This window comes from Rissa tridactyla, chromosome 8 (genome assembly GCF_028500815.1).
Source record: "Rissa tridactyla isolate bRisTri1 chromosome 8, bRisTri1.patW.cur.20221130, whole genome shotgun sequence".
NCBI lineage: Eukaryota > Metazoa > Chordata > Aves > Charadriiformes > Laridae > Rissa > Rissa tridactyla.
This window is the reverse complement of record NC_071473.1, coordinates 12,223,788-12,245,776: the sequence shown is the minus strand read 5'-3', so window position 1 is coordinate 12,245,776 and position 21,989 is coordinate 12,223,788. Positions and strand designations below refer to the sequence as shown.

Sequence of the window (21,989 nt, the reverse complement as noted above, 5' to 3'; positions counted from 1 at the left end):
TTTCTAACACTCCAAAATAGAGTCTCAGAGAGTCCTTAACTGCCGGCTTATGGTATCGGTCTCCCCTCAGCCTCCTTTTCTCCAGGCTGAACAACCCCACCTCCCTCAGCTGCTCCTCGTAAGACTTGCACTCCAGCCCTTTCTAGCAATAACGCAACAATCCTCTGGAGCTCACTGAAGTGGTTTGGGGATTTTTTTTTTTTTTTTTTTTTTTGCCTTTTTTTTTTTTGGTTACAAAGACCAGGATGTTGCATGAAGCAAAACATCCAGCCACAAAAGGACTTTCAAGAAGCCTCCTACTTGGTTTATTCTAGACTTGAGCATGACTACTTTTAGCATCTCCAAACCACACAGCCACCTGTTCAAACAGACACTAGATTTTCAGATTCTTAAACAACAACAAAAAAATATTCCTAACAAAACATCAATTATAAGTGGTAATAAGCACTTTCTTTGAAATCAGCAGGTTTCACCATGCACCTTTTTGTGTCCTCGTTTGAAAAAGTAGTAAGACACTCATCTGATAATTTATTTCTATACTGGATTCACATACAGCATATCATACACAAAGCTATTCACCTCAAAAATACATGAAAAGCCATCCTAAAGATAATGAATTTGTATCACGTTGCAGGATCTTATAGAGAAAACAGGAACACAATGGTTAATTTGCTCTAAAATAAAATTGACTTGAACTATAAACATTTCACACCTTTGTCACAGTACTTCCACTTCTCAGTTTTTATTCCCAGTATGACAGTGTATACTCCATTACTCACCTTTTGCTGCTCCGTTATGAAGAAAAATTAGCTGGGTTTGAGTACACAAATCACAACTCATTTCTTCAAAAAAGAACTTGTGGTTAGACTGCCAGAAGTGCTTTTAAAAACACCACAATAAATAGCAGCTTTCTGAAACCCCTCTGCTCTTGCTTAACAACTCCCTCTTGAAGGCTACCAGCTGCTTCTTACTTGTTTTAACAGCTTTTATTTTGGATCCTCTTTGCATGACAAAACAAATTTTATTTCCTTCTGGCTCAAGCCTCATCAGAATTAACTAAGTTTGAACATTGTGCAACTTCTGTCAATTAAAAACAGAAGTCTAATGGAAATAACACTGTCAAAGCGTAACAGAAAGCACTGTCATCCTGGAAAGTTGGGTGAAGCCTTCCCCTACCCCCTCCTTCATTAAAACTGTCGTGCGAGGCTGGAAGATTTCAGATGGCCCACACTCCTTCCTTAGTTATTTGTGGAAACAACATGAGCACATGAAGTCAGCATGCCACTTCTGTATCTATCAAAAGAGGAAATACTATTTGTTATGACTCAACTTGCTTATTAACAAATTAACCAAAAAGTTGCTTAAAAAAAAAAATCAATGCATTAGAACAAAATTATTTGAGGTATTAATCTTGCCTTCCTGTATTTTCTGTGCCTCAGAAAAAGAGGAGGGGAAAAAAAAAAAAAGACAGAAAAAAGTGCATCAGACATTAAAAAAGCAGGGTATTCTCGCATGATTAACAGGGATTCTTTCCAACTGAACGTGATGATATTTGATATCTATTTTCTCCCTACTGGTCACTGGTACATAGAAGTGTGGCCATATCTATGTGTGTGTGTTTAGTTGTACTGCAAGTGAAAGTTTTACCCAAAGGAATTTTAACTGAAAAAGTATTTAAAGGGACCAAGTTGCAAGAAAACAACACATTTTCAAATGTGGCTCTGTATGTAAACAGTTGGTTTGCAGGCCAGAGAATGCCATTTATCAGAGACTTGGCCCAAATGAGATTCTGAAAAAAATCTCACCCTCTATTTATATTTCTTGACTTAATTTTAACATTTCAGCCATCCATGTGTTTGGAAACATTCCAAATGCTACAGTTTTCCAATTACAAGCACTAGATATGAAAGACAAAGTTTTTATTTTAAATATTATCAGTTTTAAAAACAAACAGTAACTTCGATGTAATCAAACACAAAGCACTTTCAAACAAAGCAAGTTATATCCTGCATTTGTCTGGCTAAAATAAGTTTAACAAAGCAAGTTACTTTGGCGCATTCTGTATGTGCCAAGAGAACAACAGGAGAACAAACACAGGCTTTGTATTTAAGGAAATTTAAGTACAGAAAGAGCAGCAGAAACTTTTGCAGAATGCTTAATTAGATGGAATAGCTGCCAACATTATGTCTCCTATTCTCAATCCATACGAGGAATTTAAAGACATGCAATGGACTGTGCCCATAAAACAAAACAAAGAAAACCCCACATAATTGTTTTTTCGGTCAGTGTTCTTCTGCATTCTGGTGCCACAACCTCAGATTTTCCAACCATTATTTTGTAGGGAAAAGGAGAGCTAAGGGAATAACAATTTGAAGATTCACCAAATGAATATATGGCAGGATTATCCACACCAGACTGACATGGGTACCAAAAGTACTAAAAACCCTCCCCACCACGCAAGCAAACATCAAGTTTGGGAACAGTGCACACTTCACTGCTTCTTCCTGTCTTGCTCTGACGATAAACTGACAAGTAGTAAGTTTTCAGTGAAATCCAGTGCTGGGGGGGGAAATACTCCTTGACAGTAGCACATGTGACTCGTATTAAGTTAGAACCACTGCCTGTGTCATTAGACAGAAAATTCAATGGAGCACCACCCAGGCCCTTAAAGAACATGGAAAGCATTACAGTGCTGCAGCAGCAGACAAAAAACGCAAGCTAGTATCATCACAGCAGAAAGCTACAAAATTACCAACTTTTTATCTCCATCATTCTCTTGCCAGTTAGTAGCTATTGATGTAAATTCTTATGGTACAGGGAGAAATGATCAGAAACCTTTTCCAAATGCATAATGCTCTTAAACCACTTGCAGACAGACCCACAAGCAGCAGCAGTTTGCAAAAACTAACTAACATCAGGCTTAGAGGTTGTATTTGTGGTCCACAAAACTCCTGCATTTCAAATTTGAAGTGCTGAAAGACTTTTCAAAAGTTAACTTATACCAAATATTTATAGAAGGCACATTCAGCAAGAACAGTAAATGCAGTATTTTTTATTTGTATTTATTTTAGCTTTTTACTTTTACAGAGATTAATACAGTGTTAGCATCATAGCCTTGTTCAAACACCTGTCTGCCTTTTCTAGACAGGTATCATTCAAATGCATCGAGATGTTATTTGGACTAAGCCTGCTCCTTATGACGTGGTGAAATACTTCAACCTTCAGAGCCTCATTCTCTAATTTTTTGTGATCATCATCTTAAATAAGCACATCCAGCTTAAGTTTCTGAAAACAGAACTTCTCTTTCATTTAGAAAAATCATTTAGAAAAATCAGAGCAAAAGTCGAAATAATCATGAGAGAAACTCCTTAACAAACATGTTACCTTCTTAATGAAGAAACAGTAATTAACAAACAGATCAACGATTAAAAGCCCAGGTCCTGTATCTGTGTTTTGCAGGTGGAATTCAAGCCTTAAGATTGGATAAACCTGCCAACAGATATTTATGATCTATCAGCTGATTTACATAAAGGTACAAGGAAGTTTTCCAATGCTATAACCAAGGCTCTATGGGCATTTCCACTGGGGTGGAGAGAAGAGAACACTTCACAGACTTATAAATCAGCAGTAAAAAAAAAAAACCCAAACAAAACCCAACCCACCAAAAACCACTGAACAAATATCTATTAAAAAAATCCTGTATGAACATCTTTACTGCAGTCTAGGACTAGACTGGAAACTGGCAAGGAAATTCAGGTACTAGACTGAATCACCATTGATGCACAATAACCTGAGTTGTCCATTTGGTAAAGCAGCCTCCATGAAGGAAACAGCCTTTAGGTTTGGTTCTCTTTCAACTAAGAGAGTTTTAAAGTGAATTTTAGTGCTATTGAAAGATGCCAACAAATCAATTCTTTTGTCAAAGAAGGGCACCTGTCTCAGAGGCAAGCAGCTCCCTGCCAGTTTGTAAACAGTGCTGCTGCAAAAGCATCACCACCAAGCATGAGACTATATAGGTCTCCATAGACGTTCTCCTCCTGGTTTGTGCCCAGACTGTAAGCAAGCACACCAGTGTGCAACATCATTGAGACAAGATTAACTGAAGAACATCACCAACCTGTTTTGCATAAAGCAGAAAGGGAAAAAGATCAGTTGCTAACAACTGGTGCTGGACTGAGCGGCCCATAAAGATTACATATGCTTTTTACAGACCTAAGTCAGAATCCTCTCAAGCAAATTCTTATTCAAACAATCTAGCAATAAACATTACTTTCGATTGGTTTCCAGTGACAGAATGCATAGAAACAACCATAAGACTCCTTGAAGCTTCAGAAAGGGCTTGTAGAGGTGCTAACCAACTTCATCATTTAATCATCAGTGTTTAAACATTGCCTACAAACGTTTGTAAGAACCAATAAGAGCACCACATTTCGGACAGGTGTGATCCACATCTTTCAGGGCATCGATGCAGAAGGGAATTAAGCAGCAGCCAGCTATACACCTGCAATGCAAAGAAAAAAAAACAATCAATCTGTGTTACATACACAAGAAGGTAAAAATATATTTCCTGCAAAGGCCATCAGTAAAGCTGGTGCCATGAAGCTATAAGAAGAACTTCTAGAGCTGCTTTAAGGTCCTATAGGACTTAAATGCAGATGCAGGCTATTCAAACCATAAAGGGTCAGGTCCCAGACAGAATGAGAAAGCAACAAAGCTGAGACCTTTGTTATTGCTTAGAGCTATAAAAGATCATGTAAGAAGAGAAAAATAAAGTGCAAATTGAAATCAACCTACCCAAGCAGGCAGAGGCCACCACATGACAGCCAAGTCAAAGCTCCCGAGTCATACGAGAGACGTGTCGTTATCATCTGGTTACAGGAGGGGCAGCACATCTGAACCGGGCGGTCATAAAATACTACTGGTTGCTGCACATACACTGTCTGAACTGTAACTGAGCAGAGAAATATGCTGTTTACTCAATGGGTAAATAAGGAAAAAAGGATAGTTAATCAACTTGCTCTGAGCTAGAACCAGCTATTACTCTGAAATATTTGAGGCTCAGAGCAATGAAATGCACAATGATAAAGAGAAATCACCTTGGCATTTCCTAATGCAGAAACACACCGTCTTAAGAATAAGGCTGCATTAAAAACCGCAGAAAGCCAAATGATGTTATTGATATCAGTTCACACTGAACAATTCACAAGAATCTATTCACCTTATTCCCTTCAAAATATTTTCTGGAAGGTGGGGAACACCTGTGAACCACGATCTTTCATCTTCTGCACAGCACCCACTACACACAGCCACTTGATACCTCCTTAACATGAGGTAGAGCAGAGTTTTTGAGGCTTACCAGGGTTATTCACTGGTGCAGGCTGTCCCATGTATGGGGGAGGGTTCATTCCCTTCCCATCTGGTTTCTGGCCATGTTCTGGGACAGGATAGGCATGAGGATAGCTCACGTTGATTCCTATTGTTTCCTCATAAGAAGGTGGTGCAGATGGGACAGGGACACCACTCGGAGTAGACATTGTATCTAAAACATAATAGAGAGAAAATTATAACAAAAGACATTATTTATCGAGGGCAAGTGACAACTAATTAGGCTCTATTCAGACTGAAATCAAGAAGATAACTAGATTAAAATGCACCTTTTACCAGCATAAAATTTATTGACTGTTATTTGTTTCTGATAGTATTAAATGTTAATCTTGATTTCATTGGTTTTGCTTCCCTCCCTCTTCCTTTTCACAGGATAGTTTTTACACTTTTCCCCACTACCAATTCTTCCTTTATAAATTAAAAAGTCCTACAACAGGGACATGAGGCATCTTTATTAGTATACTAAGCCATCTGGCAGTTTCTCCCAGTTCTCCAAGAACAGTATTTCAGATCCTTCTCATTCCCCTGAAAACAAAATCAAACAGTACGATAGGCCACATGGTAGTTACTAACATGAGCCTGATTTGTGATGAAGCTCAAATATTAAGAAGACGACTATTTATCTCTGCTGTGATTTGAAAAAAAAAAAAGTTTATATTGAAAAAAAGCAAACAAACAATTAAGTACATCCAACTCAACTCAACGCTTTTACGACTCTCAAGTATTTCTAAGGTTGCCATTTTTGCTGCTTACTAAAGTTTTAATGAGTTTGTTAATACGACTTTCCTCCACCAATTGTTATTTCATAACAGAGTGTAAGAATGCTAACCATTACCTCTTCCCAAAGTGGAAAGAAATTATTGTGATTTCAATGCAGACTTCCTCTCTTTCTCCCTGTCTACGCACTTCCGATACGCTGCCCACTAATTCCTTTGTTGAACCATCTCTCACAGCATCAATGCTGATTAAGCATCTCCTTTTTTCTCTTCCTCCTAAGGACCATCAGACAGCTCTCCGAGAACCACACTCCGTTCTCTGTTGTTGCACATTCGATCGCTCTGTATACATGCAAGTCTTTTCACTCAGTACTATTTGGGAAGGGCAACCTGTATTTGGAACATTAATTCTATATTCTTACCGTAATATAGAATGTATAATTAACCATAGGACTAGTATGAATAAAAGGAGTAAGACAAATTGCACGGATGAGGAGGCAAAAAAGGAGAAAAAAAAGTATGCTAAGTAAAACTACTCACAACAATATAGCATTACTTTCAAAGCTTATTGCTTTGAAAACAGCAGCTTGCTGGATATATGTAGTGGCTTGTGGTGTGAGACACCAGGCATTCTAAGCTCAACCATTCCCCTCATTGTTCATATCACATCTTGGGACACCACTGCATTGCACAGTAGTAACAGGACCTAAACATACACAACTTAGCTAACTCGGTAGTCACGTACTTCAGAAAGGTATTTGCAAGGTTCACAGCCCAACTTCCTTTTCTACCTTATACCAAAATGTCACCTCCTCCAGAGAGATGAGTGGTTAAGTACAGACACAAGCTGATTCAAAGCTGAACAGTAAAGATCAAAGTTCAGGCCTGGTTAAACTCTCAAGGCCAACCAGCAGACAATCCTTTCCTCACAAGCTACACTGTGGATTTTTACAATCCAGGAAGTATGCTGTAACTTGGCTGCCCAATATGCAGTCACTACACAGAAAGACAAGGAAAAGAACAGTGAAGAATCAAAGAGAGTAACATTGCCCGTGAAGACTTGCTGGCCCAGAAGACAAGGGCCGGGGGAAGAATCTCAGCATAAAACCTGAAAAACATGACTAATCCTTAAAATTGTTAAATTGCCTTTGAGGAACTTTAGTTCCTGAGTAAATGGAAGATCAGAATTTCTTTCACACTGAAATCATGCATAGACACAGCAGACAGTGGAGGAACAACAGTCAGGGGAGAACCAACCTACAACTCTTGTGCAATGACCTAGTGCACCCCCACAGTGGCCTGAATAATCCTTTTAAGCTGGAATGATTACTTTATCAGAGAATTTACTATTCCAAAGTAGAGATAACTATTGTGAAACTATGCATCTACAACCACCTTCTCCCAGATTACCTCATTCTATTCTGTTTATGTGTGCAGATAAAATCCAGAATTCATTTGATGTTTTCAGTATATTGTAGTGCTTAAAAGCACCCGTTTAATGACCAAATGCATCAACAAGATTCATCCCAGGAAAGAACGTAGCTATTCTGTGCACAGATACAAAACTTTTCCACTGAAAAAGGATCTTCTCGTCACCATTTCAACACATTTGTGTAGCAGCCACCCTGAAGTCAAAGCATCACAGACTTCTAAATTAACATGTAGAGTCCTACTATTAGTGAGCTATGAAAGAACTGCCTAATAAACCCCCTTTTTCCTTTGGTCTCCTAAAATCTGGCTTTTTGTATTGTTTAAAATGCATGTCTTTCCACCTATCCCCCAATGAATGTACCAGTTCTTCTAAATGAAGAATGCAATCAGTTCAGCAGCTAGACTGCAGAGAGGGATCCAGCAGATCTACCAGTCCAGAAGGTGAATATAAGCTGACAGTGCCATGAAAACGGCACACATCATGCAGAGATGTGTAAGCAAAGCCAGTATCTGTATGACAGCTGAAAAAGTTCTGCTGCTCTGGGAAAGCCCCCATGGGAGTACAGTATCTAAGAAACAAATGGGTGAACAGATTCCAAAGAAAAGCACCAAGAATAATCAAAGGCTAGAAAAGAGGACTTCTGAGAAAAAGCCAAAGAAATCGACCTTCCTTAGTTTCAAAAGACTAGAAAGAATAATGAAGACAAACACATAGCAACAAAGAACTAAACAAACTCCTCTGAGTGTAAACTTTAAGGAAAACTATAAGAAAAGCTTTAAAATAATAAGCTTTTCACTATGCCTATTAATAAGACTATTCAAGCACTAGATAAATTATCAAGAGAGTTGTGGAGCCTTCCCTCCTGAAAGTTTTAAGAATAGTTACACGTCAGAAATTATGCATCATTCAGCACTAAGTGGATTAGAGAACTTCTTCACATCCCTTCCAACTTAATTTTCCATTATTTCAACACTCGCTTTTGAAAATAAATGGAACGCCTTTTAAACACCTACTTTTATGCAGGCTATTTCAGAGGGGAGATGCTACACCTTCTGAAGAAAGTAAGGTCCAATCCTGAACAAACTGCTTGCAAACAACCCCCTGCCCCTAGAGATCATTCCAAGACTGGATCTAGAACTAACTGAAAACCAACTAACAAACCAATCATTATTATAAAGAGTTTCTGAGTACCAAACTTATTCAAGCTTCAAATAAGGTAGTAACTGCAGTGAATTGATATGGCGACAAGCATTAATTCAAGAATTAAATAGTAATGGAAATGAAGGTGAGGGGGACGTTCTAGAAAGGATTTTCAGCACTTTATTTTAGCTTAGGCAACACTGACAGCCTGGGTTAGTAATTAAACTGTGTGTCATACTTCCCTATGAAATTACTTAGGGCACTAATAGACTTTCCATAGTTTCCATTTGCACTTTGCTCCCTGCAAATAGGTACAGAGCAGCTTATAACTTTACTCATATGTTTTACAGACACATTCTTATATAAAATACCACTGATACAGACACGCTTGGGAAGAGCAACTAATGTATAATACCTGATTACAAAGACAACACATAATTAATATTATAAACCAACCCCAGGTCATATAAAAAGTGATACAGAATCTTAAGCCTCCACATAGGATAGGGAAGGCTTGAATTTCTAACACCTTGAACTGTACCCAGCTACTTAGGAAATAGCAGCGATTTCCTAACTGAGAGATAAAAAGACACAATAGCAAGCTGATGGCAGAAGCAGAAAATGAACTCACAGGTTTTATCTTCTTAAAGCAGACTCTCAAATACTGCTCCCAAATAATTCAAAAGGGAAGACTGCTCGGTGATGGGTACCTGACTGCAAGAAAAGACAAAGGATAAGATGGGTAACAGGGAAGTCAAATACACAAAAAGGTGTCTCGGTAGCGTACATGCAAACCATTAGGCAACATTAAAGCTATCTCAAACCAGAATATGCAAACACTGAAAGACCAACAAGCACATTAAAGGCAATACCAGGCCTTTTATACTGATACACAAGAAGTTTCCATTTACATCTGGAAGTTTCAGATCCAAAAGCCACTAAGCGCAGAGAAGAACTGAGAAATTCTAGCTTCTGTTCCCAGACTCTCACTACTTTTTTGCTTTGAGTCTTTAGAAATGCATGTGGTCAGACAAGGACCAATGGCTTCAGCTACCCATCCCACATCATTCTTCTACTCTTCATAAAAAAACCCTCTTCTATTCCAGGTGCAGAATGGTAAGGTGGACATTGACTTCACTGTGCCCAGCTGCACTCTGACTTTGGGCAGATGAGTCAGACTCCAGAGAAGAACTAATAAAGCAGCAAAAGCACCAGCTCCCTCCTCCAGATTTTTCTGTTTTGTTCATTTGCTCAAAAGAAAGAATAATAAGTACTTAGAGCTGCAAGCACTCTTCTCAGCCCAAATAATTTGCTTCACAAGCACACACTGCAACACCATTAGCATGGAACAAAGCACCCTTCCAGTTCATTCCTTTCTGCAGAGGTCTATTGCTCTACGTACAGAAGAAAGTTGGCATAAAGGCAGGGAAAAGGCTGGTAAAAGCCAAAGCATTCCCAAACCACTCTATTCAAACGAAACCAGATTAGTTACTTATGCTCACTGGAGAGACCAGGAAGACAAGTAACAAACACTACCAAGAGAATGTTGCATGGATACCTGATACCGTAAGCTGGCAATTAAGGACTCTCTAAGACTCAATTTTGGAATGTTAGAAAGCAGGCATTCTTTATTGCAGTGCTGGGCACACAGGGGATCACTCCGCCCAGTGTGCGCGCTGAGTTGTTCAACTACAAAGGTTATAAGCAATCAGAATATATATATTCATGACCTTTCCCAGAAATGATTAACATATTCATATTATCACCTAGAACTCACTAATACACGCAAACGTCCTTGACGCATGCGCACCCATGTCCATTGGTGGTCTTCCAGGGTCCTCTGGTGGTTGTCGATAGTCTTCCTCACGGTGTCCGCTGGTTGAACTCGATCTTCGCACATACTCAGTTTGTCTTTTGGCTTAGTTTGCAACTCCTGTTCTCACAGAACTAGCTTATTCTAGCATCTCTCCCTATCTATTCTACTCAAGGAAGCAATGTCTCAAGACTTCCTTTTATCCAACTAAACCTAGCAGATGTCTAACCCATCTGCTTACAAAGCATTTCAAACTTACCTACATCATTCCAGTAAGGAGGGAACCATATGTTCTTTTTAACTCAGTATCAGTAAGGCCCGAGGGGCCTTCCACCCCAGCGTTTTGTGCTGTTCAAGGCTACTGTATCACCAGCTACTGCATCATACCCTTCTCTCCAATGAAGGGTGCAGCACAGTTCTATGTCACTTTTAGAATTGCACTAAAGCCACACAAATTTGGGGGAATGAAAGCCTTTTGAAACTGTTGAATACTTAGTAAAAATCAGTGCTGTGCAGCAGTTTTTGCAGGGTTTCGCACTTTATAAAATTGTATTTCAGCTAATTCAAACACTCCCCCCCTTTTTAATTCCTAAACTCGAACTCCATGCAGCAATCTGAAACCAGAAGCAGGGTCTGCATTTGCTCCCTACCCAGAACTGCCAATTTAAACACGGCAAAAGAATTTGCAGGCTATACCTTAGAAAAAGCATACCACCTGGCTAACCTTCTTTTTATCTTGCTCTTGGAGAAAGTGAATTGATTTAGAAATTCTAAGGTAACTTCTCTGAAGAACTTATTAACCAAGCGTTCATTATAAAGCCAAGATTCTTACAGCCTTCTGTCACGGGCTTCAGGGTTTGTATCTGACTGAAATCATCCAAGGTAAAACTTTGACTTGAAAGTAGCAGTATGCTCAGAGGAGCAACACACCGCAGAAGGATTCAGCAGGGTTATATCTCATCAGACAAAACAACTGTCCAATAACATCTATGTAATTAATTAAACTATAGACTATGACCTACATGGTTTTTAAAACAGCTGCACAGCATTCCTCAGTACACTCTCCAACAACAAGGGTTTGTAAAATGCTGGGCAGTTTCTTCAGAAGGCTAACTGAAATATCAAACTGTAAAACCTAGTGTAGATGAGGAAGACTCTTACTCTGACCTTCTTCATCAAGATGCATACCGGCATTACAGGGAGAATAAGAAAGAGTGTACGTTTATCACAGTCCAGAAGCTACACAGATCTTACTTAACAGGTTGCCCTGTGATATCCTATACCTGCTACATCTGCCAGATAATACACATTCATACATTAACTTATGCCATTGCCTGTTCTAGAAAGGGAAATGTGTTCAAGGGTCCCTTCCTGCCAAGGGGCAGATTCACTCTCAGAACATTAGGGCACCATTATCTGTGTCATACTCCCAAATTCAGAGACAAACAAAGCTACAGGGTTGCAGTCATCTTCCCCTTCTCTCCTCACACTCCATTCGTGATGCAGACCAGTCAGGGTCAGAGTCTGGCTCACACGCCTTTCATGCTTCTTCAGCTAGTGATAAATCACCGTAACTGCAAATTGTCCTCTCCACACCCAAAATAGAACACATATTTATTACCATCTTCTGATCATAGGATGCATCTCCCAACTTATGAGAATTTTTGATATTGCCCAGATTGGTATATGAGCATTACGTAGTTTAAAACTGCATCCTTCTTCTGAAGACAGGATGCAAATGTGCATTCTAAGAATGCAGAAAAATACCTTTAGCCGAAAGACAAACAGAAAAAAAAAGAGGAGGAGAACAAGTCAACAGCAGAAAGGTAAGTCAAGTCATTCATGCCCTACCTAACAATTAGATGAATCATTAAGCAACAATTCTTTTAATCCCCGTTGGTTTCCTGGTCTGCACAGGAGTCTAGTAGAAATGGACTCTGCAGCAGCACACAGGTAACAGCAACAGCACCTCAAGGGTAACTGTGGGTAGATAATCTCTCTGCCCCTTACCAGGAGGGGATAAAAAGAGGTCTGCGCAGTTCCCACACTAACACACCACGCGAGGAGAAACTTAGGCACAGAAGTGTTGCTCCTGGGAGGCTGGAGAAGATGGAGGAAACTGTAGAGTCATCCCTCTCCCCCTGTCCAACCAAACCTGAGCCTGGCACCTGCTTTTGATGCAATAGCAAGTACGGCTCTTCTAAGAATGGAAGAGCAAATACACATGCTACCTTACAGAACAATTTTCTTTATCTGAAATCCTCCTTGGCTATTCAGGTACAGACCAAAAATACCCTGCTTGCTTTTAAATAGGCTCCCTTGAAACTAAATAATTATGTCTGTGTTTGCTTGAAGTCCTTCCAAAACAAACTTTACTATAAAGAAAATACAATTTTTAGTCTCTATCAGAGTGTATGTCTATCATAAGACATTTTTATAAAAGATAAGCATTGTTAGGTACATGAAAGTTTAAACTAAGAACACTTCAATTGTGTGGTACCGATTTACAACTTTCCTGCTTTTATCAGAAGAAATTTATAGCCTTAAAGCATTGCAACAGCAAGCGTCCTAAATCAATCGAAGACTGTTTCTACCAAAAAAAAAGATCCAATTTGCCACTTCAGCTGCCTACCACTATGTAGCAAGTTTTCAGCCACATCAGCTCCTTAGTCTCACCAGCCACACAATAGCATAAACGCTGGAGTTATAAGGGGAGATGGCAACAACACTAATGCAACAGAACGTAAGCAGGTCGTGAAACCAGACCCAACATTTCAGACCATCTGTTTTCACTTTCATAATGCATCATTCCAAAACTCGGAATCAATACATACACGCTCTCATCAAGAGGAGGGACACTTCTGTTTCACATATTTATTACGATGACTTAGAAAAGAAGTACATAGTTTATTTTTATCTCCCACTGTAAGGAAATGTTGCTGAATGGGAATTTATCTGAATATATTACCTCAAATTGCTTTCTAGAGAATTTTTACAACACACTAGCAAAGATGCCATGCAAGACAAGGCAAAGACAAGAAAATAAAATAAGTCTGCATCAGACTATCCAAGTGATGAACAAGGTGGCAATATCATCAAGAAAGCATACTTCTTATACAAGTGTAATAAGTGATTATTTTCTTAGATTTCTTAACAGTTTTCATTTGGAGGGGACTTTTATTGAATGGCGTGTATGTTGGATGAAAAGAAACAAGGCAGATTTAAATTTGATCATTCACGCTTGCAGGCAAAACAGCAGATCCCAAGCAGGGACACACTAGCTTCTACCCAGGATGAAGACACAATGGCGGGCACCAGCTGTTGGGAGCACAGCAGAGGAGTTGCCAGGAGAAATGGGGCCAGAGGAAGGCTGCAAAAACAGCGTGGCATGTGAGGGGCTTCAGCTAAGCAAGGGAGTAGACACCACACAGAACAAAACCAGAAGATGCACGTGGTAGCCAGAAGCATGAGAGCCAAGCTACTGTTTCCCTGTCACTGCCATCCAACCCCGAAAGCTTGCAGCTTGTCTCAGAAACTCCTGCCACACTCTCAACTCCTGCTGCTCTATTCCCAACCAAATCTCCTTCTCCTGGATATAACATCCTTTACATATCCCCACTGCCCAAGCTTATTCCAAAACGCTACGCACCTCAATTGGAAAGACATTACCCAAAGACATTAAACTAGGTAGGCCCCAAAGCGCAGAGTACAGCACACCCTGCACTGGGTGGGGAGAGAAACATGTGGGGGAAAAGTCTCAGGCACTAAGAAAATAATTAAAAAGAAAAAAAAACAGGTTTGACTGACTTGGGTTGTTGTTGGGTTCTGCTGTTAAACACAGCAGAAACTTGCTGGTTATAGACAATGTGATACCTGATCTTTTAAGTCAGGAAAACACCCACTGGGAATACCAGCAAAATCTGTAGGCAACACACACAAGGCCAAAGAATGGCTCAACTGAAAGGAAACAGAAGGTATGACTGGACAGTTTTTACTAGAAGCAAACAAAAGGTATGGTAAACTAGCCAGATAATAATGCAGAATTTCCCCACTGGGACTGTAGCTGGCTGTAAATAATTCCGTAACAAGAACGGAAGTAGGAAACACACTTTGAAATAGAAAGCTGTAACAGAATATGAAGTCAAAGGGCCTTCGACAACCTCACCTAAGTAGGTCCCTAAGCAGGCCGCTGATCTAAATGACCTCCAGAGATCCCTTGTCCAACCTAAATTACCCTATAATAACCCAGAAAACAGAAGTTAGCTTAGTGTACTAGAAAAAGATTACAAAGGTCCAGTTCCATTTTATCCATACACTAAAGACTAAATACTAAGTTATGACAAAACTGATGCAACAGATACCAGTCATTATGTAAACAAAACAAATCAATTTGCTTTAACGACTTCAACGAGGATAATTCTCCAGAAAACTGCCTTAATTGCCGGGCTGTCTCCATTGCTTGGATCAGGTCAGAGAAGTACTAGTTCATTCCAAGTACAGAGACTGGCAGCAACAATAGGAACCATATGGCTATTAAATACTCATTCTGCCCCAAGTACCATTGTACACCTAATGGAATGCAGATTCTGGATCAGCATCTTGATGTCAAAAGGAAGCTGGGCTTTATTAGTAGACCTGACTTTTTTCCTTACTTCATAAGACATAATGTAAATACACCTATTTGAGAAAACAGGAATTTCAAACCATTTTAAGACGGGCTTGATTTTCTTGCTTTTTTTGTGAGATGCTCTAAAAACTCCAGTCTATCACGGTTCCAAACTTTGTAGTAAGTTTTAGCCTTAACTCATAACCATCTTCTCTTGTGGCTACATCATCCTTTAAACAGTTATATATCCTAATGTTTATCTCATACACTTCTACTAATGTAACTTCTCAACCAGAGTTCTGAACAACTGTCTCCTGCCTGGTAAACCTTTGCTGGTCTTACAATGTCCATGTTGTCTCTTCACCACTCATGTCTGTACTGTCCATGTCAACACTGCTGCCCTCCAGGATCACCCATCTTCTCCTTTCCACACTGTACCTTGGAATAATCAACTACTACCACACACCAGCTGCGTTAAGTGCAGAGTTCAGTTATGGAGCCAGTCACCCTCGGTGCCTCTGTAGCCATGTGGGCCAACTCCCCTGATGAGTCAGCAGCCGGCACTTAAATTCCTTATCGTATATACCACCTACACACCTGTCCACATACAAAAAAGAAAAAAAGAAATCTAAAACTGTTGTTGGTTCCTGCTCTGGTAAGCTACTTACTCAGCCTTTTCTTCACTTACCATCCAAAAATCTCTCCCTTAAACCTTCAACTACAAGGATACTCTGTGGACACATATCTCCAGACTGCAAACCTCAAAGAAAGCCTTATTTCTAAACAACATAAACAAGTTCATTTGTAATCCCTTACCGCTCTTCTCCAACCAGGCCAATTCACATACATGTTTCCATGGTCATTCTTTAAAGTTTCTTCACACTTTTTCTGACCATGTCTCTCAGGTCAAAAAGCCCTTTCAACACCTGAAAGATGCCTACAGAGAACTTCGAAGGCACAAAAGACAACACAAAAAGGAAAAGAATTTCACACTTAAGTATCCGATTAGGGCTGGCGTCACTCCATCCACACAAAGTACATATAAGACCCAGCACACAAGCTTCTCAAAAATGACACAAACCTCTCTGCTTTCCTGGAGTGCAGAAAAGTCTCTGGAATACTGCTGATTGCCTTCCTTACATGACACAGATTTCATTAGGATTTCAGTGAAGTCTATACACATTTCTACACAGAACTTGTCACAACTTTGTTCACTCTTCCAGGTTACACAGGACTAATCTGCTATACTGGAGGCATGGTAATACATCAGTAAACACTTCTAACATTTATACATTTCAGTAGTCACACGGTCTTCCCAGTAGACTAAGCAGAAATGCGGAAAGGTTTATTAGAAAGGGAATTGTGTACTCAGTCCAGTGTGGGTTTTCCAGTAGCCACGTAGCCCGGACAAACACAGAGCTGGTACTGAAGGACAGACGTGGCTACAGGCACAGTGTGTACACAGAACAATAATTCTGAGAACAGGCATTGCTCTTTCACACCCTTCTCATATTCACACCACAGCTTTGGCAGACTGAAGAAGGAAGAAGACAGCAGTCAAAGATGACTAAACTCTGTAAGTTTTTGTGACGGTATTTGTAGTATTAAATATTCCACAGCTATACTTTTAAAAACCACTGAACTCATTTCTTTAGAAAAATAAGTTTCCCCTCGTGATTAAACTACAGAGCTGAATGCTGATCAACTGCCCCCAGTCACAGCGTGCTGGTTTTGCCTGAGGGTGCACAAAAAGTTGGGAGGAGACACAGCCGGGACAGCTGACCCCAACTGGCTGAAGAGATATTCCATGCTGTATGACATCATGCTCCGCAATAAACGCTGGGGGAAGGTTGGTGGGGGGCTGCTGCTCGCGGGCCGGCTGGGCATCAGTCAGTTGGTGGTGAGTGAGCAGCTGTGTGGTGCTTAGTTGCCAGCTGGGGTTAAACCACGACTCACAGCTACTTCAGCTGCACAGACACTCTGCAGCCAAAGACCATCCTCACCTCTGCTTTACTGAGGAGGGAGTTCTAAGACGTCAACACCCCTTCATAGATTTCAAAATGGTCATGATCATAATTTCCAGCATGAACGTTTATAGTCTTGATATTTAACATTCAATACTTATTTTTAAATGATGTTGCATTTTTCACTTCTTACCACTGACTAGTTTTGGACAGCTGGTTCAATTTAAAAATGACTGCTATGCTTTTTTTGCCTTTTCACCTTTTTTTTTTCCTTTTCCTCCCTTTCTTGAAGACAGATGCAAACACGTCTCAGGTCTTTGCTGCACTTGGCAACATCCCTGGTATGGCAACACCTCTCCTGTGCCTTCCTTTTCTTTTTTCAAAGTTAAAGTTTCAAATCTGAAGCACGGGTAACATTTACCAAGTACTACGGTGAATGGTATAAAATTAAAACCAAGTATCAGTCCCTTTAATTGATCTATCAAAACAGAAATTCCTAATAAAGAACAAGATGACATCAGGACTACAAAACAATCTCTTCAAAATACTGAGTTTTGTGGAGGTAACCACAACTTCAGTTCTTCAACTGAATTTTGATGATGTCCCTTCTGCTTTAAATGTCAACTTTGATGAGACATTTGAACTATTACTTCATACAGCCAGTGCAAACATGTGTGTCTCAATCCTGGGCACTACTTGAAGCTCAGCCAGGGGACAAGAGAAAGGGTAAAAACCCACCTCTCTGCTTGGTGTTGGAAAAAAAAAACCCAAACGGAAAAGAATTGCTTACAAATACAGCTTTCCTAACCCAGCTTAGCCAAGGAAATATGTTGTTGCCCTTTCCTTACTCTTTATCTCTTGCTAAATTTTGACATGATTTAATGCCTTAAATTAAACAATTCCTACTCAGTCCCCTTCACTAGAAATCCCAAGTTGCTCGCCAACACCACAGGTAATTACAGGGGCTCCCTGCATAGCAGTTTAAGACAGCTGCTGATCAGCAGCAACAGGTTGAAGGCTAATCTTTTTTTTAAACAATCAGGCAGGATATACTGGTTTCTCAGAGCACTTGGGATTTTTGCAGTGCACCGCAGCAAGCCGTAACACAGCACTTGCTTGGGCCACTATCTTGGTTGTCTGAACTCCAGACAGCAGTTTACCAACCTCCTAGTTTACCAACCTGCTGAGAAATAGTATTTTAAAGTTGAATAAATTTCCCAGGTGCTCGTGAGAGAATAAAATTCAGTAATAATTACAAAAAAAGACTTAGATATATTATTATTTTAGTCAGATAACAAATGCCATTCAGGTCAATCTGAACTTTATACCGGCAAAACAGAAGTGGTGCTACTACGCAGCGTGTTCTCCCCAGCAGCAGAGATTACAGACGTTTCGTATGCTACTTTTACCAAGTAACCAACGACCTCGGAAGAATCCTGTGAGTGGCTTCCACTCGGTGCTGGCCAGGCCAGCAAACGTCCTCCCCGGGCCCGGGCAACGAACGGCCGCTGCGCCGTCTCCAGCCCGTTCCCCGAGGGAAGGGACGCTCCGCCCGAGCCCGGTCGTCCCTCCAACAGTTGGGTTTCGCTTCTCTCACGGCTCCGGCTCCGGCCTCGCCCGCACCCCCGCGGGCAAGGGCCGCCTCCCACGGCCGCTCCCGGCCGTCCCGTCAAGCCCCAGCTTCCCCCAGCGCCCCGGGGGCTCCTGCGCGGCGGAACCGACCCGCGGGGGTCCGGCCCTGCCTGGGCGCCGCGGGAGGGGGCTCACCGGCCTCGCCAGGAGCCGGGCAGGGCAGAGCTCGGTCCCCCCGCAAGCGGCCCCGGCAGTGGAGCAAACCCCCCGCCCCGCCGGCCGCGGGTCCGTCCGTCCGCAGCCCAGGCTCCGGGCGGCGCAACAGAGCCCGGCGCGGCCCCGCGGCCCTTACCGCTCCGCAGCGGGTGCCCGGCGGCCCTCCTCTCCGCTCGAGTGCGGCCACCGTCCCGCAGGGCTTGTCCCGTCCCCACCCTCGCCTTCCTCCGCCCCTTCCCCCGGGAGCGGCGCGGCCGAGCCGGGGGCAGGAAAAGGGAAGGGGGAGGGAAAAGAAAGTCCGTGGAAGTGCGAAGTGCCTGGCGCGCGGCGGCGCCGCCAGCCCCCCGCCCACGCCACGGGCGGCCAGGGCTGCCGGGGGCTGCGCGGCTCTGGCCAAGAGGCTTACTCATAGACTGACAAAACAAGCGACCTGCAACTTCCCCGTAATCAGCGTAGCCACGCTCCAGGAAGCGCAAGAGGAAAACACCCTCAATTCCATAATACCCCTGATGTTACCAACATCAGTTACTTCAGACAACACCGCATATGAGGAGACGTAAAATGATCAAAGAAACCTTCAACAGATACAGCGATTTTAACTAGTGCCTTTACAGGCAATTAAATTGCATTCAGTCTTTGGAAAATACAGAGTATGTCACTCCTTCCTCTATCCAATGCAACTGCTCAAAGATAAGAACAAAAAACGAATTACTGGCCAGATCCCTGACAGGGATTCAACAGGGACTTCACCCACTGTAGTTTAGGCAAACCAGTTAGCAAGACCTAGTATTTAAGTGCTTTAATCTACTTTAGATTGAAGGGAGTCAATAACCCCTGAGGGCTCAGCAGGGATTGTGTGTTAGGCCTTTTGGCTGAAAGCATGTAAAATCCGTTAAAGGCCTATTTTTGTGTTTAAATCCTTTCTTGGATCTCGCCCTAAGTAACATGTATAAAGCTTCAATTCAAACCCATTCCAGAACCAGGATTCAGGTTTCACAGGACAAAAGGGGCTCTTAGTCCTGGTGACAATAAGCCCAACACAGAGCTCTACAGTCACAGTCATCTACTGAATCACCCACAGGTACAGCTTCTCAGGGTTTGCATCAGGTGTTGGAATAGAGGGCTCTGGCAGCATGAATACTCTCAGTCCCCTGATTGGGGTGGGTGGGTTGATTCATCATCATTCAGTCCTTCCTACAAAAAAAAATCTTTTGTACCTGAGAGCAGAACTAGACTTGGAGGTGAATACATTTTCATCATTATCAATAGATCATATTATGTATTATGATCTTTTTCTCAGTAGCAGAATATGAGTAATTTTGGCTTTGGTGTCCTGGCTTAACTAAAATTGGAATAATTGTTCTCTTTGTAACTAAATCCCCTTCCCCAGATGGCTATGAGCAGCTTATAAACCACAAGAGAGAAAAGCCACGACTGAACACATCTCCCAGAGTGAAATAAGGCATGACCTTCAGCTGAAAGCCTTCTTACTCCAAGTGCCATGCTCTCCTGTGTTTTTTGGTTACTTCTACTCAGAGGCTAGCTTGCGCTACAGCTTTTACTCCTTCTTGGGTACCCCAATAACGTTGTTCGCTTTTGCCCTCCTACTGTTTCCACCAAATGTCCAAATACAGCAGGCACTCAGCATCCATTTACCAGTGCATGAGCATAGTTCCTCTCACTACCCCTCCTCCTTCCCACCTGTCTCACCATTCCCCAGTTCCTCTCTTTCCATTCCTTTGCTGGCTGGCACTGGCAGCATCAGCTTTAGCCATTCTGTGTGTGCCCAGGTCACCGCAGCACCCGCGAGCTGCAGCCCACCGGCCCACCTGGGCTGGGCAAACCCCGCACAGCGTCCCTAGAGTGACCACAGGAGTTCTCTTCCTGCCATAGACCAAGTGACGGGTGGGCACATGGGCAGCACCAGCCCACTGCATGCTAGAAATTAAGATAAATCTTTATTATCTACACCCCCCCGCCATGAGCTGTGTACCTATTAGAATATTTTTGTTCTGAAGATTATATTTTTTTTTTTTAAATTGTAATAGAAGAAAAAAAGGCCAGATGGCAATTTCAGAAGGTTGAAGTGATTCCAAATGCAGTGTGCTCCATGCCCTGTCCGGTGGCATGATGTGCCAGGCAGCCCCACCAGCTCTGTTTGGCTGTTACGCTTGTCTCCACCCTACTGAGTCATCGACAGGTCTGCTAACAGCGTCACCCAAATGGAAACATACACAGAATATTGTGCGTATTTTGTCATCACACTAATTGCATGTATTGTATTATGCAACACCAGCAGATGTCAGTTTAGCCCCAAAAACGAACGCATGCTAGATTTACTAGCTTTTGCTTTTACCACAGTTACGTTTCCACCAAAGAAACAAAATGAAGTTTAGAAGCTGATGTACATTTAAAAGCCTATTAGCCATATTTTACTTCCGTAATATGCCCTCAATAAGTAAACCTTAATGTCAACTTATTTTTCTCCTGCCTGGAGATAGTAAGATTTGCACACATACATTTCCCCCCCCCCCCCCCCCCCCGGTCATTTTGCATATATTGGTTTGCCGAGGCTAGAAAAGAATTTCTATGAGTTTTGATCACTTACAATTGATCAATAATGTTATTTTGATCAATAACACTAGATACTTAAGGAGAGTTGTGCTAGAATGCAGTTTCAGACCAGTAATCAATGTATATGCATAGATAGGCAGAGAAAGCAAGGTAGATACATTAAGTCAAATACTCTGAAAGAATGTTTGGGTTTTTTCCCCCCACTGTTGCAATGGGTGATTCAAGTTGCAAAGCAAACAGAACAAGAACTCCAACAGAATTTGAACAGTTAGTACAAGCAAAATACAGCCAGTCATTCTGGTATTGCAATTGCCAGTCAATTTCCTGACCTACAGTAACAGCTAAAATTTAAGCCTGGTAGTTTTGCTTCCACAATATAAATATTTTAAAAGAGAAACAGGTAAGCTTGACGGGTTTGAGAAAAAAAGAAAAAAGCAAAAAAACCCACAAACAGCAGTGCCATCGAGAAGTAATAATTCCAAATATTTTGGAAGATTTCTGTTTAAAGTAATGAACAAAACCAAACCAACCAAAATTCCAAAATTATCATGTCTGCATAATTCCCTGCTAC

At 41.5% G+C, this 21,989-nt stretch overlaps 1 protein-coding gene across 2 annotated transcripts; it reads right to left on the bottom strand.

The window, feature by feature from the left end:
* Positions 1–1,904: 1,904 nt before the first annotated feature.
* On the bottom strand, positions 1,905–19,137 carry LITAF (lipopolysaccharide induced TNF factor). 2 transcript variants are annotated; one of them, XM_054212594.1, is made up of 5 exons: positions 18,981–19,137; positions 9,305–9,387; positions 5,357–5,539; positions 4,795–4,951; positions 1,905–4,501 (listed from the first exon to the last, which is right to left on the bottom strand). In XM_054212594.1, the coding sequence occupies exons 3-5, from the start codon at positions 5,532–5,534 to the stop codon at positions 4,393–4,395; spliced, it is 444 nt and encodes a 147-aa protein (XP_054068569.1). In that variant the 5' UTR covers positions 5,535–5,539; positions 9,305–9,387; positions 18,981–19,137; the 3' UTR covers positions 1,905–4,392. The 2 variants fall into 2 exon arrangements, with proteins under 2 accessions (XP_054068569.1, XP_054068572.1); XM_054212597.1 differs by lacking the exon at positions 9,305–9,387 and having other exon boundaries at positions 18,981–19,132.
* Between the last annotated feature and the right edge of the window lie 2,852 nt (positions 19,138–21,989).